The sequence below is a fragment of the Anneissia japonica genome, unplaced genomic scaffold, assembly GCF_011630105.1.
Source record: "Anneissia japonica isolate Jap-2015-1 unplaced genomic scaffold, ASM1163010v1 scaffold287579_len849171_cov184, whole genome shotgun sequence".
NCBI classification, from domain to species: domain Eukaryota; kingdom Metazoa; phylum Echinodermata; class Crinoidea; order Comatulida; family Comatulidae; genus Anneissia; species Anneissia japonica.
Window position 1 is genome coordinate 114915 of NW_022755335.1, and position 17854 is coordinate 132768.

General features: G+C 36.0%; 2 protein-coding genes across 4 annotated transcripts in view; one reads left to right on the top strand and one right to left on the bottom strand.

The window, feature by feature from the left end:
* The window catches only part of LOC117123367 (protein FAM81A-like), a 4858-nt gene extending 4227 nt beyond the window's left edge, over positions 1 to 631 (bottom strand). The window contains exon 1 of the mRNA XM_033269258.1: positions 492 to 631. The gene's annotated coding sequence lies outside the window, so the exon portion shown is untranslated. The remainder of the gene's footprint in view (positions 1 to 491) is intronic.
* Positions 632 to 772: 141 nt separating this feature from the next.
* On the top strand, positions 773 to 17555 carry LOC117123364 (zinc finger protein 728-like). Of its 3 annotated transcripts, none has more exons than XM_033269249.1 (3): positions 773 to 1589; positions 11176 to 11242; positions 12450 to 17555. In XM_033269249.1, the coding sequence occupies exon 3, from the start codon at positions 12469 to 12471 to the stop codon at positions 16102 to 16104; it is 3636 nt and encodes a 1211-aa protein (XP_033125140.1). In that variant the 5' UTR covers positions 773 to 1589; positions 11176 to 11242; positions 12450 to 12468; the 3' UTR covers positions 16105 to 17555. The 3 variants fall into 3 exon arrangements, with proteins under 3 accessions (XP_033125140.1, XP_033125141.1, XP_033125142.1); XM_033269250.1 differs by lacking the exon at positions 773 to 1589 and adding an exon at positions 1639 to 1981; XM_033269251.1 differs by lacking the exon at positions 773 to 1589 and adding an exon at positions 4058 to 4144.
* Positions 17556 to 17854: the final 299 nt, after the last annotated feature.

The window sequence follows — 17854 nt, forward strand, 5'->3', positions numbered from 1 at the left end:
CTAGGAGCCTGTCGACCCATTTGAAAAACTCCAGTCGACGGTGGTAAAAACTCCAGTCGACGGTGGTAAAACGATCTTTATAATACAGGTCAACTCGTACCTTGCCAACTCGTACCCAAACACCATGGCATAATATTTTACACACGGCTAACCGAATTACATTTTTAATTGAATATTCTAATGCTAGACAAATTTTAAAAAGTACATGTGAGTGCTATTATTGATGTTTTTCTGCAATTTGGTAACGTTTAAGGCAAAGTGGACAAGGTTCGAAAGTACATTGGTATAATAATACTATAGCCTAGACCGCCTAGCCTAGCCAGGCCTAGCTAGCCTAGCCTAGGCTACGCTACAAAAAAAGCACCACAGACAGAACATTCTGTCGACCAAAGGCGAGTATCAAGACCTCGGTGCTAGAAAGTTTTGAACCAATCTTTCGATAATGAAGGAAGCAGGTATATTTTTACCACATGAAGAAAAATAGCATTTACCATTTTGTGTGTGCGAGCGCCAGACAGGCCTGCTACTACTACATACAGTGCAGGCCTGTATTGCTATTGTGTAGCCTGACGGCACTCTGTCACTGCAGCTGCAGGTACGTAGGAAGAAGCCGTCGATCGTTGAACGAGAATACGATACGACTCACTCACAAGCACGCAAAATAGGCAAGCAGCAACAATGTCTTTAAATCAATTTTCGATAAAAACTCTAGAATAAATAAAAAAAATACTTCAATTACTTCTCTTCCATATAATGACTAATATTCTTACCACAGTTGATACGTCCAGAAATGGGGTGGATTTAAGAGATATTTCTGCAACATAAATCCACCTGAAATTACATTTCGCACACGAACAATGTTGTACACTCCGATTCTCCGTTGTGTTGACCCGCCGTTGTGTGCGTGGTGACGAGAAGTCAATCAGCTACAGCTAGCTGAGAGATATGAATGATATCAAATCAAAGAGTGTGTATAGCTGGCTTGTGTCGTAATGGCTCAATTCAATTACAGCATGCAGGAATTAGTATACCACTACACATTATTATATTATTATTAATATCTGGTATATATAGCCATCCAATAGCTAAGCATACAGATATCGTCTACTATTTTTAAATTGACAACTGTCCGTCTGTCAGAAAGAAGTCCCATGTTCCCTTTTTATTCAGATAAAAATTTGTGAAGTTGCATTATAATAAATATTGGTGTTTTATTGTAAATAAATGGAAGTAAATATAGGAAAAGTGCCACTTTTTTATGTTAAAAATATCATGTTTCAATATGCCATGGGATCTTCTAAAAGACCGTTGTTGGGATGGGAGGTCACTTCTGAGCATGACGTCCATTTCAGTTCTGTTTTCCAGGCCTCTCGCATAAACAATTCCCTATTTGCATAGGAGGAGGCCTCCGCACAATGTACAGGCACTCGACTGATGACGTATCGAATCCTCACACATTGACTACAGCTGTTGTCAGACGCCTTTTTATGCGCAGCGTATGGGTACAGTACCAAGAAAGTAATCTCTTTATGCTGGTCGCAATGCCATATGCTTAGCTGAAACAACGTTCCGAATAACATCACAAACAGGTTAGTTACTTCTTTATGTTTCCGAGGGTTATCTCTTTTTTTGGGATGTAGTCGTGGGAGAGAGGAGTGAGGAAATCTAATGAAGTTACTAAATAATCAAGTCACCACGATCGCGGTGATTGAGAGGAAGCTGCAGCTTCGTGTGTGTGCAGGCGCGGGTCAGTAGACAATGACCTGATGATCAAGTAGGGAGGAATATGCAGATCAGTGACGCATTTAGCCAAGCCCTTGAGCTCAGGAGGCCTTCGTTGTGTGTGGTGTTTAATCGAGAAGGAACAAAGGCCTAGCATGCCAAGCTCCTTTTTCGGCGACGCCATTTTATTTTCACAAGGAGTTGTTTGTACAGTACATGCATGTCTTGGTCTTGTTGATTGTACCTCAGAAAATAAAAGGTTAGATATTTAAATGTTCTTAATTCAGACTAGTGGTGTTAGTTAATACTAATTATTGTTAATGTTTTCAGTAAGTTTAAGTTTGGAAGAAATTTAAAGACTTTCATTCTTATTTTAAAACTCATTTTCACTGAATTGAAGTCCAACCAGATTGCAAGAAATGTGTAGTAAGTTATCTCCAACATTGGAATAGATGAACATTTGTAGTTTAAATCAAAACATTCACTTAGTCATTATGATGACTTAATAATAAAAGAATAAAAGATTGGCCAACTACTGCCATGCGACAGAAAATAATCTCTTTAGCCATAATCTCTGATGCATCAGGATTCCAAATGGATTTTTATATAGTTTTCTTTTTTTCTTCCTTTTTTCTTTTATTTTTTGTAAGGTAAAATTTAGGTAAGCAATTTTGTCATTATCATTATCAAAGATAACTAACGATGCAATTTTGTTTATCATTTTATAAATCAAATTCATATTTAGATACTATTTTTTTTAAAATTCTAAGTTGTGTTGCTTTTTAAAATTTTTGTTTAAGGGGAGGCCTTTATACCTTGATTTGCAAACCCTGTATGTCGATGATTAGAACAAAATGGAAGTTTAAGTTTTGGTCTGTTTGTGTAACTGCCTTATAAATGAATTGCAATTCCAGTAAAAAATTAAGTTTTAAAAATTTGTATATAATCTACAGTAACAATAAAATTAGTTTTTCCTCCTCACAATAGAATCTTGAGTGGCAAGGGGGGGGGGGGGAAGCAGGGGGGGAGCAGGCATGGATATAAGGGTGCCTGTAATCTATATTGTCTCATATTCATACCTTTAATTCCTTGATATTAAAAGTTTTACTTTTGATTCTACTCTGTAATTCTACTCTGCAATGAAGGTTTTGCCAGAACCATTAAAGTGCTAAAAGACATAACAAAATTGTTCCTCCTATTTTGAGATTTTACTTCTTCATACTGTAACCGTAGGCCCAGTGTATACTGTTGGCTCGTGTACCCAGTACATCCTTCGAGAAGAGTAGGGGGCCTACTCTGATTTGACGTGATATGACCCTTAGGGTAGAAGAAAGTTGTTGAAGGAGTTAGTCCACACCTGTACTCAAGTAAAGAATTGAGTGACAGGTTGTTTCCTACCTTTGCCTTTACCTCATTCTTACTAATATTTTTTTATACTTCGTCATTATTTGTTAATTATTTTTTGGTATTAACAAATCAATGCAAGATAATCTTGTCTTGAATATATTTTTTAAATCATAAATCAAAACATTTTCCTATGATTACATTCTTTGCATAATTGAAGATTTTTTTTGTCATTTACGATCTTTTTTTAAATGTATTTTGATTTCCATAAATTTATTCTTTTATTAATCATACCATTTTTCCATAAGAGGTTCAAAACCAATATTTCCTTCACTGGAAATATGCACTGCATTTCATTTTCAATGGTTTATGTAAAGCTGTTTGTCCTGAAGTCATTCAGTAGTATTCCAAATGCCTTGCTTGATCAATTCACCACATGAATAATTACAATACTATACAGCTGGTATGGCTTGTGAGTTGCTTGAAATGTGTTAAATTGCCAGGCCATATGGAGAAGGATTATGATAAAGGTCATCTTGCTATGAGTTCACTTTTACAGCATGTACCTCCTTCATCTGTTTCCTTTCACTGTAACTAGGGGGAGAACATAAATCAGTCGACTCCTAGTTAGAGGAAGTGTATAGATTATAGATTCTTAGATATATTGATGATTTTGCATGCACGCAATGAAATGAAAAACAAAGTACAGTACTACCAAAGATGGGGGTGCCCTACTAGAATTCCAGTAGAGTTCGAAACTTGAAAATACATTTTATAGATGCAGAATGAATGTCTTTTAAAATTCTTTTGAAGGATGCCCTCTAGTTCATGGTAGTTACTTTTTGAGAGGATTCCGTTTCAATGGGTAAACCTTGACAGTCGGACACCTTGCCATTTAATTTCTACACTCTTTGCTAGCCTGCTCTTTGCTAATACTTTACAGTATATAAATTTGTTTTTATTCCAGAAAAAGTTAAAAAGCACTGGTACAGAAATTTACCATTCACTGGCTGTGTATTTTCAGAATAAATTAATCAAATGTCAAGAAAGATGCTCCTGATTGAGGAGTCCCTGATTAGTAAGTAGGACTCTGCACCAGGAATACAATATTGCTATATCATCCTTAAAAATTAAGCATACTCTTTTGTAGCACATTTGCGATTGCTAAACCCTGCAAACCTAAAAAAAAACACCGCAAACCCCATCCAAATCTTGTGATAGTGATTGAATCATGTAGTATAGAACTCAACTTGGTATCTTAAATTATAATTTTTTTTTACTGAGATACCGAGTGAGCCCTACACTATATGATTGAATCACTATCACAAGGTTTGGATGGGGTTTCCGCTGTGTTTGGATGGGGTTTCCACTGTGTTTTTGGAGGTTTGTGGTGTTTTTTAAGTATTTTAAACAAAAAATCAAGATTTTACCCCAAAATAGGTTGTTATGAACATCAAATTATATTTTTATTGACTGAGATACCAAGTTGAGTCCTATACTACATGATTCAATCACTATCACAAGGTTTGGATGGGATTTGCGGTGTATTTTTTTTTTAGGTTTGCAGGGTTTAACAATACCCCATATAAACCATGAGTCACTGTGCCCTCTTTATATGCACTGTTACTTAGGCTGCTATATAATTTAAGATTGAAAGTACAAGCAGTAGGATATACCATTAGAGAATGGTATGACTTAATATTGTCCAAGTGTGGTTATTGTGTTTGCATACAACAGTAAGACTAGAGATAGCAAATGAAATCTTTAAAGGTCACTTTTCCGTTCAAACATGAACTTCTTGATCCAGACAGCCCAAAGACTATCCTAATTTCACCAGAAAGTGAGCATTGTTCGGCTGTAAAACCTGTTATGTATGTATAATTATGCATGGTTGCCTTGTCCTGAACACTTTGCATATTTTGTAACACGTTTAGAGCTGCAGAACAACAAACGTAATAGGGCCTACAGTAAATTACAGTCAGGCTCCGAAAAAGTATTTTGATATCTGATTTTTCAAAGACTGAAAAGCATATTACTATATTAGACAAAGAACTCAGGAACTGTTTATGAGATACAGATTTTGAATATTTGAAAACTGGGGAAAAGGATCGTACCATCCTTTATTCCACGTTTTTGCCCCAGTTTTTAAATAACCAAAAAATCTGTATACTGTTTCCAAGTCTTATGTCGAACATCCTTTTTGTGTCTTAAAAAATCAGTTGTACAACATATCAAAACCTTGTTTTCCTCTGGAGCCTGCCTTTAAATAATTAGTAATTACCTGACAATTTCCTGCAAGAAGCAATCTAGAATTTTTTATCTGTATGGTCATGTGGCTAATGATTGACAATTTTGTTAGTATTGTATATTTAGTTTAAACTTTCCAGAGGGTGAATTGGGCAATTCCAATTTAAGGACAGGTTGTGTACAATGGTGTAGCCGTTTTAGTGTACTCCGATAGAAGTGTCAACTAAGCCCCTATTGTTTATGGTAACAGTCTCTACCTAAATGTACCTCCCATTATGACACCACCCCAGATACACTGTGTGTTTTTTGTCTCAAAACAAATTGTCTACTGAAAGTGTAAGGCAGTGGTCGTAATACCTGTGAGCTGTCAATGGCTAAATATAGCCAGAGATCCTGGATCTTAAAGGCTCAAGAGGTATTAATTAGCATTTTTGTTTTCCAGGACCATGGGCTCCAAAATGGACAAGTGGGACCCCTTAAGTCCTACTGTATACCCCACTGGACTGTACATGCCCCCCCCCCCCCAAGCCCTCAAAGGCCAATAGAAGCCTTAGCCAGGGGCCTGAGGCCCTCTTTGTCCTGACTAAGGCGAGACTTTTTTTAACATGTACCTTTTTTCGCAAACTTGTATTTTTAAAGGTTGTCAGAGGATGTCAGAAAAAATTAAAAATTTAATTTTGTTGTCTTATTTACTAAATCCAAAAAGTCCAGCCAGAAGAGAAAATAAAGTGTTATCAGTGAATTGGGTGTAGTAATGGGATGGTTAAATGCTTTAAATTTATTAGGAAGAAATATACAGTACAGTATACAGTATCTTACTTGTTTTCGGAGATTTCAAGAGTGCGACGAACATAATGAAACTTTTATTATTTTCTGAAAATTTCATTTTTTGTGTCGGCGAGTGCACAAAGTGGCCAAAAATAAAATTAGATTTTTATTTGACTTATCATTATTGGTGGGTGGTGGGTTTGCTAACCAATGTATAGAAAAGTCTTTCGTAACATGCAATGAGAGTTTCAAGTCTGTCCTTCCATTCTAGTAATCAGCCAAAAACTGTAAAGCTACAAAATTTGCATTTTGTGTTACTGCTACCAGGAAAGAGTAAACTATAATTCACTCTTCCCTGGCTATTCAATTACATATTAGTGGGTTTTGGATCTGAGATGGTGTGTAATTTGGGACCAAATGCTAATTATCTATGGCTATGTCACACACGCGGTATAAGGCTGGCTTAAGCATGCCGTAGCGTACGCCTTTGTGTGTGAACTAGGCAGTGACGTTGTTAAAGCCACTCACTACGCCACGTCCTTGGCGTTATTAATGCTTGAATGATTTGACCTCATTTCAAGAGATTGACCCATCACGATTGCAATATATTAGTTTGGTCTTTTTCCTGTGCTCTCTATAAATGAAATGGTAAAGGGGTTCTTTTTGTATTGCATTTTACTTAGTTATAATGTATATGATTTGTTGATTGTGCTTTGTAAGATATTTTAACCTATTTAGACTGTCTATTAAAACCTGCAACACCAACAATGCTAGCTGAAAAATCAAAGTAAAATAGTTCATTTAAAATACAATAATCATATAAGTTTACTTCGAACAATTCACAGATTTTAAAGTTTTACTGATGTACTGTTAATTTTACTACATTTAAGAATCCGTACATTATTTAAAACTTAAAACTATTCCCCCATAGGCCTATATTACTACTAGTTTAATGCCAGTGTTAATATAGCGAACACCGTTGAACACTTTGGAATTTTAAGCCGTGAATTAGCTTACGCCTGGCGTAAGCTACGCCAGTCTTACGCCGTGTGTGTGAACATAGCCTATGACATATGACAGGACCAGTCAACATGCAAGTAATGATTATTGCATTTAGATTTGAGATGACACAATAGTTTGAGACGCAAAAGCAGTGTAGCTAGTCACACTACAGTAGCTAAATTGAATGAGTATGTGTTAGTTAACTGATTTGACAATATTCAAACAATTTGAATTAATTACGCATCTGCACATGCCTCACAATGATGTCAAATCATCCCAGATTTCTTGTCATCTCGGATATAAATCTCACCATTCTGCCATCCAGTCTACTGCATTCCAGAAGTCTAATTTATTTATTGTACTTTGTGCAGGTGGTCCCCTATCGCTGATCCAAATGAAACTTGGTACCAGTAGTATTTTTAAGGGCATCCCTCTGCTATCTGAAGCTTTCCGAAGAGATGATTGGAGGGCCTGCGCATTTCATGTCTTTGTCGGGCTTTCTAATGACATGAGGTATTGTCCGTTGAACAGACTATTCCATTATCATTGCAGATAGGGCTGGTCATCCAGTCATTAAAATGCAACAGTGTCATGCATTGATTTGAAGTTGTGCTTCTAGTAGAAAATCCTGATGACGTATGCTGTACTGCATAACATGCATAGCATTTTCTGAGGCCATCCCTACCAAGGTCAACTACTTGGTACTGATAATTACCAAGATAGGTGCTATGCAGGTTTTACTTGTCTTTATGGGGAAGTGGGGAGTGAGTAAACCAATTGGAAATGTTATGCCTTAGAATCTGCTGTCGGAAATGATTCAATTCGATATTATACTATACTGCTTTTCTAGTCCTACTAGCTGGAGATTAGATTTTGATGTTAGACCATAGACAGGTCAACCTCCAAAGCTTGTCAGTTAAATTGTAAACAGTAGGATGATTGCTACTAATAATAAAAGATACTTGAAACATATTAAAGTTCATCAGACTTGTACTGTAGTAGTAGCAGCGGCACTTCCTTAATAAATCAGTGCTGAACTGGTAGTTTTTTAGCTATCGGTATATACTGCATACATGCAAGTTAATGGTGCAAACAGTAAATTACTCCCAATGGCAGCGGGATGTTGCAGAACGATTGGTCTGTCTCTCAGGTGCTAACTATTTTATGTTAATAAATTTTACATTTTGGAATTAAAAGATTAGCATTTTTGAATATTTTGGCAAACATTTATAGATTTTCATTAACCAAATTTGCTGATGACTTGTGGGTGCCCTTTATGCCTTTGTACAGTACAATAGAATCTCCGTCAGCTTGAGGCTGAGGAAATTCTTTAGAAATGATGTTGAGATGATCCCTCATGCCTCTCTTAATTTCATTTTTAGCAGAGAGTATTGGTTGGTGCTTGAAGGCTTCCATTAACTGTAGCTCATTAAAATGCTGAAATGCTTGGCAGAAGTGAAAAGTAATATTTTCAATAGCTAATTGTGGGATGTGTGGCAGAAGGGAGTATATTTGAAAAGCATTGAAAGCCTGTAATAATACTAGTCTGATGATTATAGCTTTTTTGATGTTAATAGTTTTTTTGAACCAATTCTGTAACAAAAGAGATTATGATAGAACAGGCATATCCACTCTACTGAAGTATTTTATAATTTGCTAATTTATTTTGATAATAATAGAAGGCAAACATTATTCATTACAATCAATTTACAGGGGCACATTTATCTGTTGGTTTGGCAAAGTGACAAGACACTTATGTTGGCAGATGCTGTACCATCCAAGTTAAATACTGGTTCAGTAGGTCTATATTGTTATACAATGTATACATTTGTCACTGGTGTGGAGAAAAATGATTAAATACAAGGAAATCCTATTTCAAGATTTTGAAAATATTATCATTGCCAGAAGATCACTAATGGTTTCAAATAAAGCCCCAAAACAGTATATAATTACTGTCATACTGTTTTCTGTACCAGAGCAGTCTGCAAAGTTAGAAGTACAGCATTCCATTTGTTTTTGAATTGTGGGCCGTGTTCAATCCTAATGTTAAATCTTCAAATCATAGTCTGATGTGTCCCATTTATTGGCAGAACAGACAATCATGAATTATGTCACACAGTTTGGCTACACAAAAACAGCCACAACACACACATGGGATCCACAGTAGTTTCAAATAATAAAAAGTTTAGTATTAAAAAGTTGAGAGTTACTTTCGTTTTCTTTTGTTCACCATCTAATATTGCATAGTTAATTGTAATTGCTGTCTCTGGAATTCATGCAACCACTATTAGATTAGGGATTCTGGGAATGTGGTGATGGAAAACTGATGGTTTAACAGGAAGAGATTAGGTGAACTTGCTTTTACAGCTAGTGCTAATACAATCGTGTGAATGCAGTGTTAATGAGGATTTATAACAATTAAACTCTCGCTAATATGCTAAATGGGAAGTCGTAAAGAAGAAATGTTTAATAAATCTTATTGTTTTTAGAATGTCTTTAAACTACTGGTAATATTAGTATTTTATAAAAATTTACATTTTTAAAAAATTCCTTGCATGACCACGATGTCTTAGAAGCAAAACCTAACGAATTAAAATTCATAATTACCTTAAATTATGGTAATTTGTGAGATTAAATTTTTTGGTTATACTGTAGTTGTAATGGTCTGTCCAGTGGCAGGATTTTTTTTTTGGGAGGTGGGGGAGGTGGAGTCTATCCTGCACCCCCCTCCCCAATTTAAAAAAAAAATAAAAAAAGAAAATTATCATCAAATGCAAATCTGAGAGTGCCATTTCTGGCCATGTATGTGCCATAATCATAAATGTTCTGGGACTGTTGTCAGTGAGTCCTCACACTGTTTTTCTTTGTAATTAATAATGATTAATAAGTTGTTATTGCAAAGAAGAAGTCTCAGTGCCTTCATACTTCTAGCAATACTTACATGAATGTATGTGTGAAATTTAATTTGTAACAAATTTAGCAAATTTCAGTGAAGTTACCACAAACAAATGGAAATAAGATCATACTCATAGAAGTGTAAAAATTAAGTCGATAGAAAGTCAAATACAAAAAATTGGTGACAATTGGGGACAGCTGAAAACAGTTTTTCTTTCACTGCAGATGATAATTTATGTCACATGATGTGTGCTAGCATTATAAGAATTTGTTATGCATTAGTGAACTTCAGCAGAGCAAGTCTAACAACCACTTCCAACTCACAAGTCTAGTATTGATTGGATCATTTTATACCTCCATGATTGGATGATTGGATGTTTTCTTGTCAGAATTTTTTTGATACAGTAGCTCACATTCCAGAGAGCTGTAATAGGGGAAAAACTGAATACAGGAATTGCTTACCAATGATCAAAGAGAGATTTTTAAGTTTTATCTGTATTTTTACAAGTGCTTAGCTTTGATACTTTTGCATACAAAAATGCAAAACATTTTAAATTTTGCAAACAAGAAAAATAGGGAATTGTTGGAAATATTCATTATCTATTAAAGCAAATTACTGGAGTATGTGGCTTGGACTTAATAGCCTTGCTGTAGAGAGTCTTTTTTTTCTCTTTTTGAATTGTAGTAGTGATATGCGAGTCCTTCATAAGCAAGGCAGGCAATCATAATGTTTTTCATCCATGATTTCCGAAATGTAAAAGAGAAAAATTAAGGCTCCATTTTTTTCTTTCTATTTAGCTTTAAAGATTACCACAACACACACCAAGTTGTGGTGATGCTAGTGGGAGACAGAGAGCTAAAAACACTTGTCTGACAGACAGAAATAAGAAACATGCACTATTTGAACAACCTTTTTTTAGCTTTTTAGGTGTACTCGATCTTAGAGTAACAAGTACTGGATACTGTTAAGACATTTGTTAGTCTGAATTGATGCATGACTTGGTGTATTTTCCCACAGGGTTGAAGAGTGCATGCAAGAATTAAATACTGCCATTAATTGTGTTGTAGTATCCAATGTTTTAACAGTTTGTAATATGAATGCTTTGAGATGCTGTTAAATTGTGAAGTGGTTGATACAGTAGAACATGTTTTATTGTTTTAAAATTTACAGGTGTTTTTAACAATTTTATTTTGTAGGTGAAGTGGTTTATGATTAAATGTCTGTCAATCTGCCAATCAAATAATTGAAACATTGAAAACCTATGTAAGTCAATTCTCACAATTTATTTTTTTGCATATCATTTATTTTTAATGAGTTGGTAATATCTTGTTACAGCACACATTTTATTGGCATTATTGTAAGTTCTTTTATATACAAGGTGCATCATTGTTCAGGTTGTGATATTACTAAAAAAAGTCAATATTTCCATAATATTTTACATGTATAATACTTACATATTTTATGGAAAAATAGAAAGTGTAGCAAAGCAACCTCTATTTTTGCTATAGTTGAGCATGGTTTTTCAATTTTGGAAAATCCTAGTGGCGTCTTACTAAATTTCATGGTCAATCGTGATTCACCGTAGCGCATTGTACAGGATCGTGATGCCATCGTGATGGAGCACAATATTTTGGGAATGTTAGAAAAAATTGTGGTCAATCATAGCTGTGAAAAAAGCCTTTGCCTGCTGCATCATGAGTGTTGTAACGTTGTCGTTTGTCAAAATGTATCCCTTTTCTGTATACAGTATACAAGATCCAGTACGTGTTCCATCATAATACCAAATCTTAGCGGCATCCTGATGGCGTCTTGACAAAACACACAATTCAATTGAATCACTATGTAGAGCACGATTTTAGAACTTCCTGCTCTATCGTAGCAAAAATCGTGAATGTGTGAAAGGTTCATTAGAGTTTACCAATGTTATCACCCACCCACCCTTAATGTCTGTCACCCACCCTTAGTTTTCTACAGCTACAACCCTGATTATGTATACTGGGTCTATGGTTTATCCTTATCTGAGTTATCTGAGAAGACTTGTTAACACCACAAGAACATAGGCAAGCGTGACGTTCGAACCAGCACAGATATGCATGCTGTACGTTGCAAAGGCTGTACGTTACAAGGCTGTACGTCATCCTCTATCCATGCAAAAACTTTGTGATGTATGGCCTCCTCATTCTCGCCTACTGTTACTTGCTCAATGGAATTAAAAAATCATTACGGATCGTTTGGGATTATTATTGTACAAAACCAGATGAGCTTCACATTTTTTTTTCAGTTTTTGATTATTCTTTACTATGTTCTGAAAGGTAATTTTTCCCTCATCCATTTTCCATCTTTTGAGTAGTTGGGAATTGGTCAACTGTTAAAAACAAATATTGTTGATCATTGTGTGGGCTCTTTATTTGTTATTGTGTATTATGTTCTATTGTTTATAATTAATAATGTATTTTCTGTTATTTTTTAGATTGCAGAGCCAAAAAATTATGATGGAAGAGGAAGCGGAGTTACATTGTACCAAGTGTGACTTTGTGTCTCGATCACATTCGTCAATGACACGCCATATGAAGGGTAAACACAATGAGCAGTATGAACCACCATACCAGTACACATGCGACCTCTGTCCCTATGCTACAGGCAGTAAAATGAACTTTGTTCTTCATGTCCGATCTCATGCAAATCCACAACAGTTTGTCTGCTCCATCTGTCATAGAAGTTATAAAAATAAAAGCTCTTTAAATAAGCACAAACAAAGCCACCGAAACAATCCATTTTTCTGCACAAAGTGTAATAATAAATTTGTCTACAAGAGCAATATGAAGACCCACATGAAAACCTGCAAAGGAAGACAGAAACCAACTGTCAGACGCTTCCGATGTAAGGAGTGTTCGAAGGAATTCTTGTCTGGAGTTAGTTTACAGATGCATATGAGAGAACATGAAGACATCATGGAATTAAAATGTACTTACTGCAACTTTGTCAGTGACTCTCAAGAGGTTCTTTCCAGTCACATGGAAGATGTCCACCAGATTGCCAAAGATGTCATTGAAGAAGGCAATGACTATAATGTAATTCTACAAAGAATTAAGAAAGAACCTGGACTGGAAGAAGAGGAGGTTGGTGTTGGTAATGGAGTATCTGGTGACCATGATGAATCTAATCAGGTTGCTCAGAGCTCACAATTTGAATCTGAATCGGGGCACATATGCAGTGAATGTGGATTTGTAGCTACTAGTAATGGAGGTCTTCGATACCATCGGATGAAAACACATCCAACTGTTGCAGACAAAGCAAAAATGCCTACATGTAAACTCTGTGATGAGAAGTTCCTTTACCCATCTCAATATAACAGACATCTTATTAAACATTATAAGAAAGGAGACTGTTACCAGCTGGACAATGATGCGCCAATCGGTTGTCCATATTGTTCCTTCAATACTTCTAATTGGAACTATGTTTATAAACATATAAAAAGAATGCATCCATTCTACCCAAAAGTTACCCGTCAACGTCCCAACTCATCATCCAATGATACCATCCAAGATTTCTATGGAACGACCACTGATAACATTCAACAAGATGAAGAAGTTGGGTCCTCTACGATCAGCCCACCATCTAAGAAACGTAAAAGTCGTTTGTATGCCTGTGACCTTTGTGATTTCAGCAGCTGGAGTCATGGTAGTTTGAGCTATCATAAGAAGAAGGTTCACTCGACTCACAGGTTTAAGTGTAGCATGTGCTCTTACAAAGCTGTGAGTAGGTGTGATGTCATCAAACATCAGAAACGGCACAACAAAGGGAAACCATACATCTGCAAGTCCTGTGGTGATGGGTTTGAGAGTAAGAAGAAACTCAATGCCCACATGGCTAATTGTCATGATGGACCATTGGCAGAACCAGAGGAAGAGATGAAAGTTGTAGAAGAAGTTGGAGAAGAAGAGGAGGGAGAAGATGAAGTAGCAGATACAATTGTAGACGAGGATGGCAAAGAAATTACCCTGGTTACAGAAGATAAATCAGATGACTCAAGGCCATTCAAATGTGATGAATGTGGCAGATCATTTAAACACCGAAATAACCTACAACTGCACAAGCTGTCACACACAGTGGTCAGAATACATCAGTGCCAGCTATGTAGTTTTGCTGCAACATCGGCTGCAAGTCTTGGAACCCACATGTCAGAGGAACATGACATAGAACAAAAAGAAGATGAAGATGATGATGTTGATGAGAATATGTCTCAGCTGGAAGGTAGTGAAGAATATGATGAAAGTGAAGATGTTACAAATGGAGTTCAGTCTAGTGAACAGCCAATGTTTGTACGGAAAGGGGGTTTGTACAAGTGCAAATTATGTGCCTATAGGAGCAAGTATCCCTCAAAGATGAGTCGCCATGTGAAGATCCACACCCCAATCACAAAAAGCACAAGTTTTTCCTGTAATCACTGTAATTACATGACAAGGTATAAATTTGCATTAAAGAAACATGTTATGAAAAAACACAAACAGAATTTAGATGGGACACCAGCCTTTGAAGAAAGTCGGGGTGAGCTGTCACAACCAATGAAAGTGAGTGAAAGTAATGAAGAGATGCTGACGGAGGTGAACTTTGACTCTCCAACTGGTGTATTGCCAACTGATGATAGCTCTGGCTCATCTAGATTCATTATTAAATGTACTTGCCGTGCATGTCATGGGAAAGCAGTTCCAAAGGACAGTGTCACAAGGGAACAAGATGTATTCACCAATGCTAATGAGATGCTCATTCAGAAAGTTCAGAAAGAAAATAACGTGTTATGGGAATGTTCCATCTGTGATAAGAGTTTCACAGAGAAGATTCGATGCCTTCGTCATAGCCTAATACACACAGGAGAAAAACCATACACATGCAGCCACTGCTCAAGACAGTTCAATTTGCGCAGCAATGCCAAACGCCACATCATCATTCACATAAGAAATAATGGTGGTGAAAAACTCTCAAAGTGTACAATATGTAATAAAATTTTTGCTTTTGAAGGTCAATTGAAGTACCATCTGCGAACACAGCATGTAAATGGAGATGTTGCGTTTGAAGAGGCGTATGATACTGATGTTGACGCCAGCTTGAAAGCTGTTAAGGATTCAAAATTAGCTGGAAGCCTGAGTTGGCATGGAGAGATGATGGAAATCTCTAGAAGATTTCGATGTAGGTATTGCAACTCCACAATTGTTGGGAGAGCAAATTTTGTTAAGCACATTTGTTCACACACCGGACAAACACCAATGTCATGTAACATATGTGGAAAACTCTTTTATGATAGAACATTATTATACAAACATAAGTTGATTCATAAACGTAAAGCAAGTACCTGTAAAGGCTGTGGAAAGGTTTTTACTGTCCCTGCCCGCCTGGCAGAACATAAAGTCACTTGCATTGCATTGAAAAGACTTAATAATGAAGTTTTAGGACCGCATCATGGAAAAGAGAGGTCTGTTCTTGGAGTGGACACTTCAGGTGATGTTGATGAAACTGGCATGCCAATGCCCATTATTAGTAGTGTATACTCGCTTCAGTCTCCACAAGCTGTCAACACTGATAGTAATGCTAGAATGATGGATGTACGTCATGAATTTGAGGCTCCTAATGATGTATCAAATTCTCAAAGTTACCAGTCTAAAGAAGAGAGCCCGTTGTTGTCCAATATGCTTGTACATGGCAGGCTTGTTACCCCACAAAAAAGCCTCAGATCATTTGAACACAATAGCTTAAGCCCTCGCATCAGTCCATGTGGATCTCTGATGTCAGAACAAGATCGAACAGGAAGTCATTTTGAAAGACCTGGAAGCATGAGAGCATCCACACCATTAAATAGACATGGAGAAGGCAAAGACACCAGCAACCACAGTCCAACAAATGCAGATCGTGAAAATTCAGTAGATTCCAAGTGTACTGATTGTTTAAGAAACTCGTGCCATCAACTGAAGTGCATTCACTGTGGTCTGATTTTCTTGGATGTTGTCATGCATACACTTCATATGGGATGGCATGGCAACAGGAATCCTTTTGAATGCCATGGATGCGGCAAGGATTGTGGTGACAAATATAGCTTTATTTCGCACATCTTCAGAGAAAGCCATAAGTGATCCTCAATTGTGTAGAGATCCTGTAGTGACAGCACCTCAAGTCCCTCACTGTTGGGAATGCTTCTACATGTTATATCCTAAATTATAGAATCTTTGTTTTTATCATCTTTTCACTTGCTTCACATTTTCTCTCGCAATATTTCCCCAGTCAAAATACTTGTAGATGTGACTTCCAGGTGTAATCTAAACGGTAATACAGTATAAATTTTGAAACTTTGGTATTGAATGTTCATTTAACTATGAAAACTAACCACATTTTATAAAAGTTTGAGAAAATTATTTTTCCTTTTTAAACCTTTTCAGAACATGCATGTATCTATCTTTAAAAAGTTCCAAAACATCCTCTTGTTTTAATTTCGTATATTTCCCTGAAAGGCTCTGGAGAAAAAAAAAAATTTTTATGTGTTGTACAAATTTATGTTGTGTGAATGAGTGTAGAAAGAAACATCATTTGTACAACATATTAATTTTCCTCTTGAGTTTAAAAGGTTCCTGCGGTAGTAATTTCCAATGTACTTTGTGAAAATGTTAGTGGCTGCTAATTAGTAAATTGTTACATACAGTAGTGCCATATATCAGAGGTGTATCCAAGATTTTTTCTGGGTGGGTCGTGATCATAATATTTTGGACCTTTTCACAATGCAGTAACAGCAAGATTGATTAAAATGTCAATACAATTTGCGCGAAGCGGATAGCAGGCTCAGTTTCAAAATTGCTGGAATTGAGATAGATTTTATCGTGAACAGATGAACCTCATCAATGCTTTTTCATTTGTCAATGTGAAAAGGCCCTAGAAAAAACTGTCTTTGGAAAAAATGTGGACCTTTGAAAATTTGGGGAGGGTCGTACAACCTTCCCTTGAATACACCCATGTATATATTTACAATTTTGCATATGGTCATTTTATGCAACCTCTTTTAGTGTTGCATTATACTTATTATATTGTGGTTATTATATATTGAAGTCAGTAACCTAATATTCTATTTAATTTGATGATTTGATTATATTTTTAAAATTCACAATTAAATTTACTTATGTTGATTATGTTTAATTAATTATATTTGCACATATTTTGAATTCAGAAAGTATTGCAGAATAAGTTGTCAATATTTTGTTTGTGGTGATTTTCTCATGTACTGTACTATATTTATTTAGGTGTCTAAAAAAATAGTTACAGGTTTTTGAATTTTATATTTGAAATAGTAGAAGTATTGTACAGTTAATCATGAATTGGGCTTAATTAAGCAGTGTCCTAAATACACATAAAAAAAAATCAAATACTTTTAGACACCTCCACCCCACAACTGGCTATATTCTTGGGACTTGGATTAAGTATTTGTACAGTACATGAAAGTCACTCATAGCCTGTGCAGTCGTGAATTTGTATGTAAATGTTATATTGTACAGGGTTTTGTTCCGAGTAATTAAATTATAGTAGTGTCTGAAGTTTATCTGCTGTTGTAATTTGATTCAGTAATGTAAATAATTTAAGTTTTATTTCTGTATTATGTGTCAAGCTAGTGGTAGTGCCAGCACTTATCGGACACCAGAAGAACAATTAAAACAATTTTGGGGCACAGCACATCTGAATCATCTCAGAACAGCCTAAATGGCCAAAAGCTTACACTCCTAGGCACCAAAGGCCAAGACCCTTGACCTCGCATGGATTTGCTTCTGGTCCCCATCAGAAACTGTCGTACAGCTTTACAACTCTCCCTCGTTAAGAAAAATCTGGCTCAACCACTGTGTT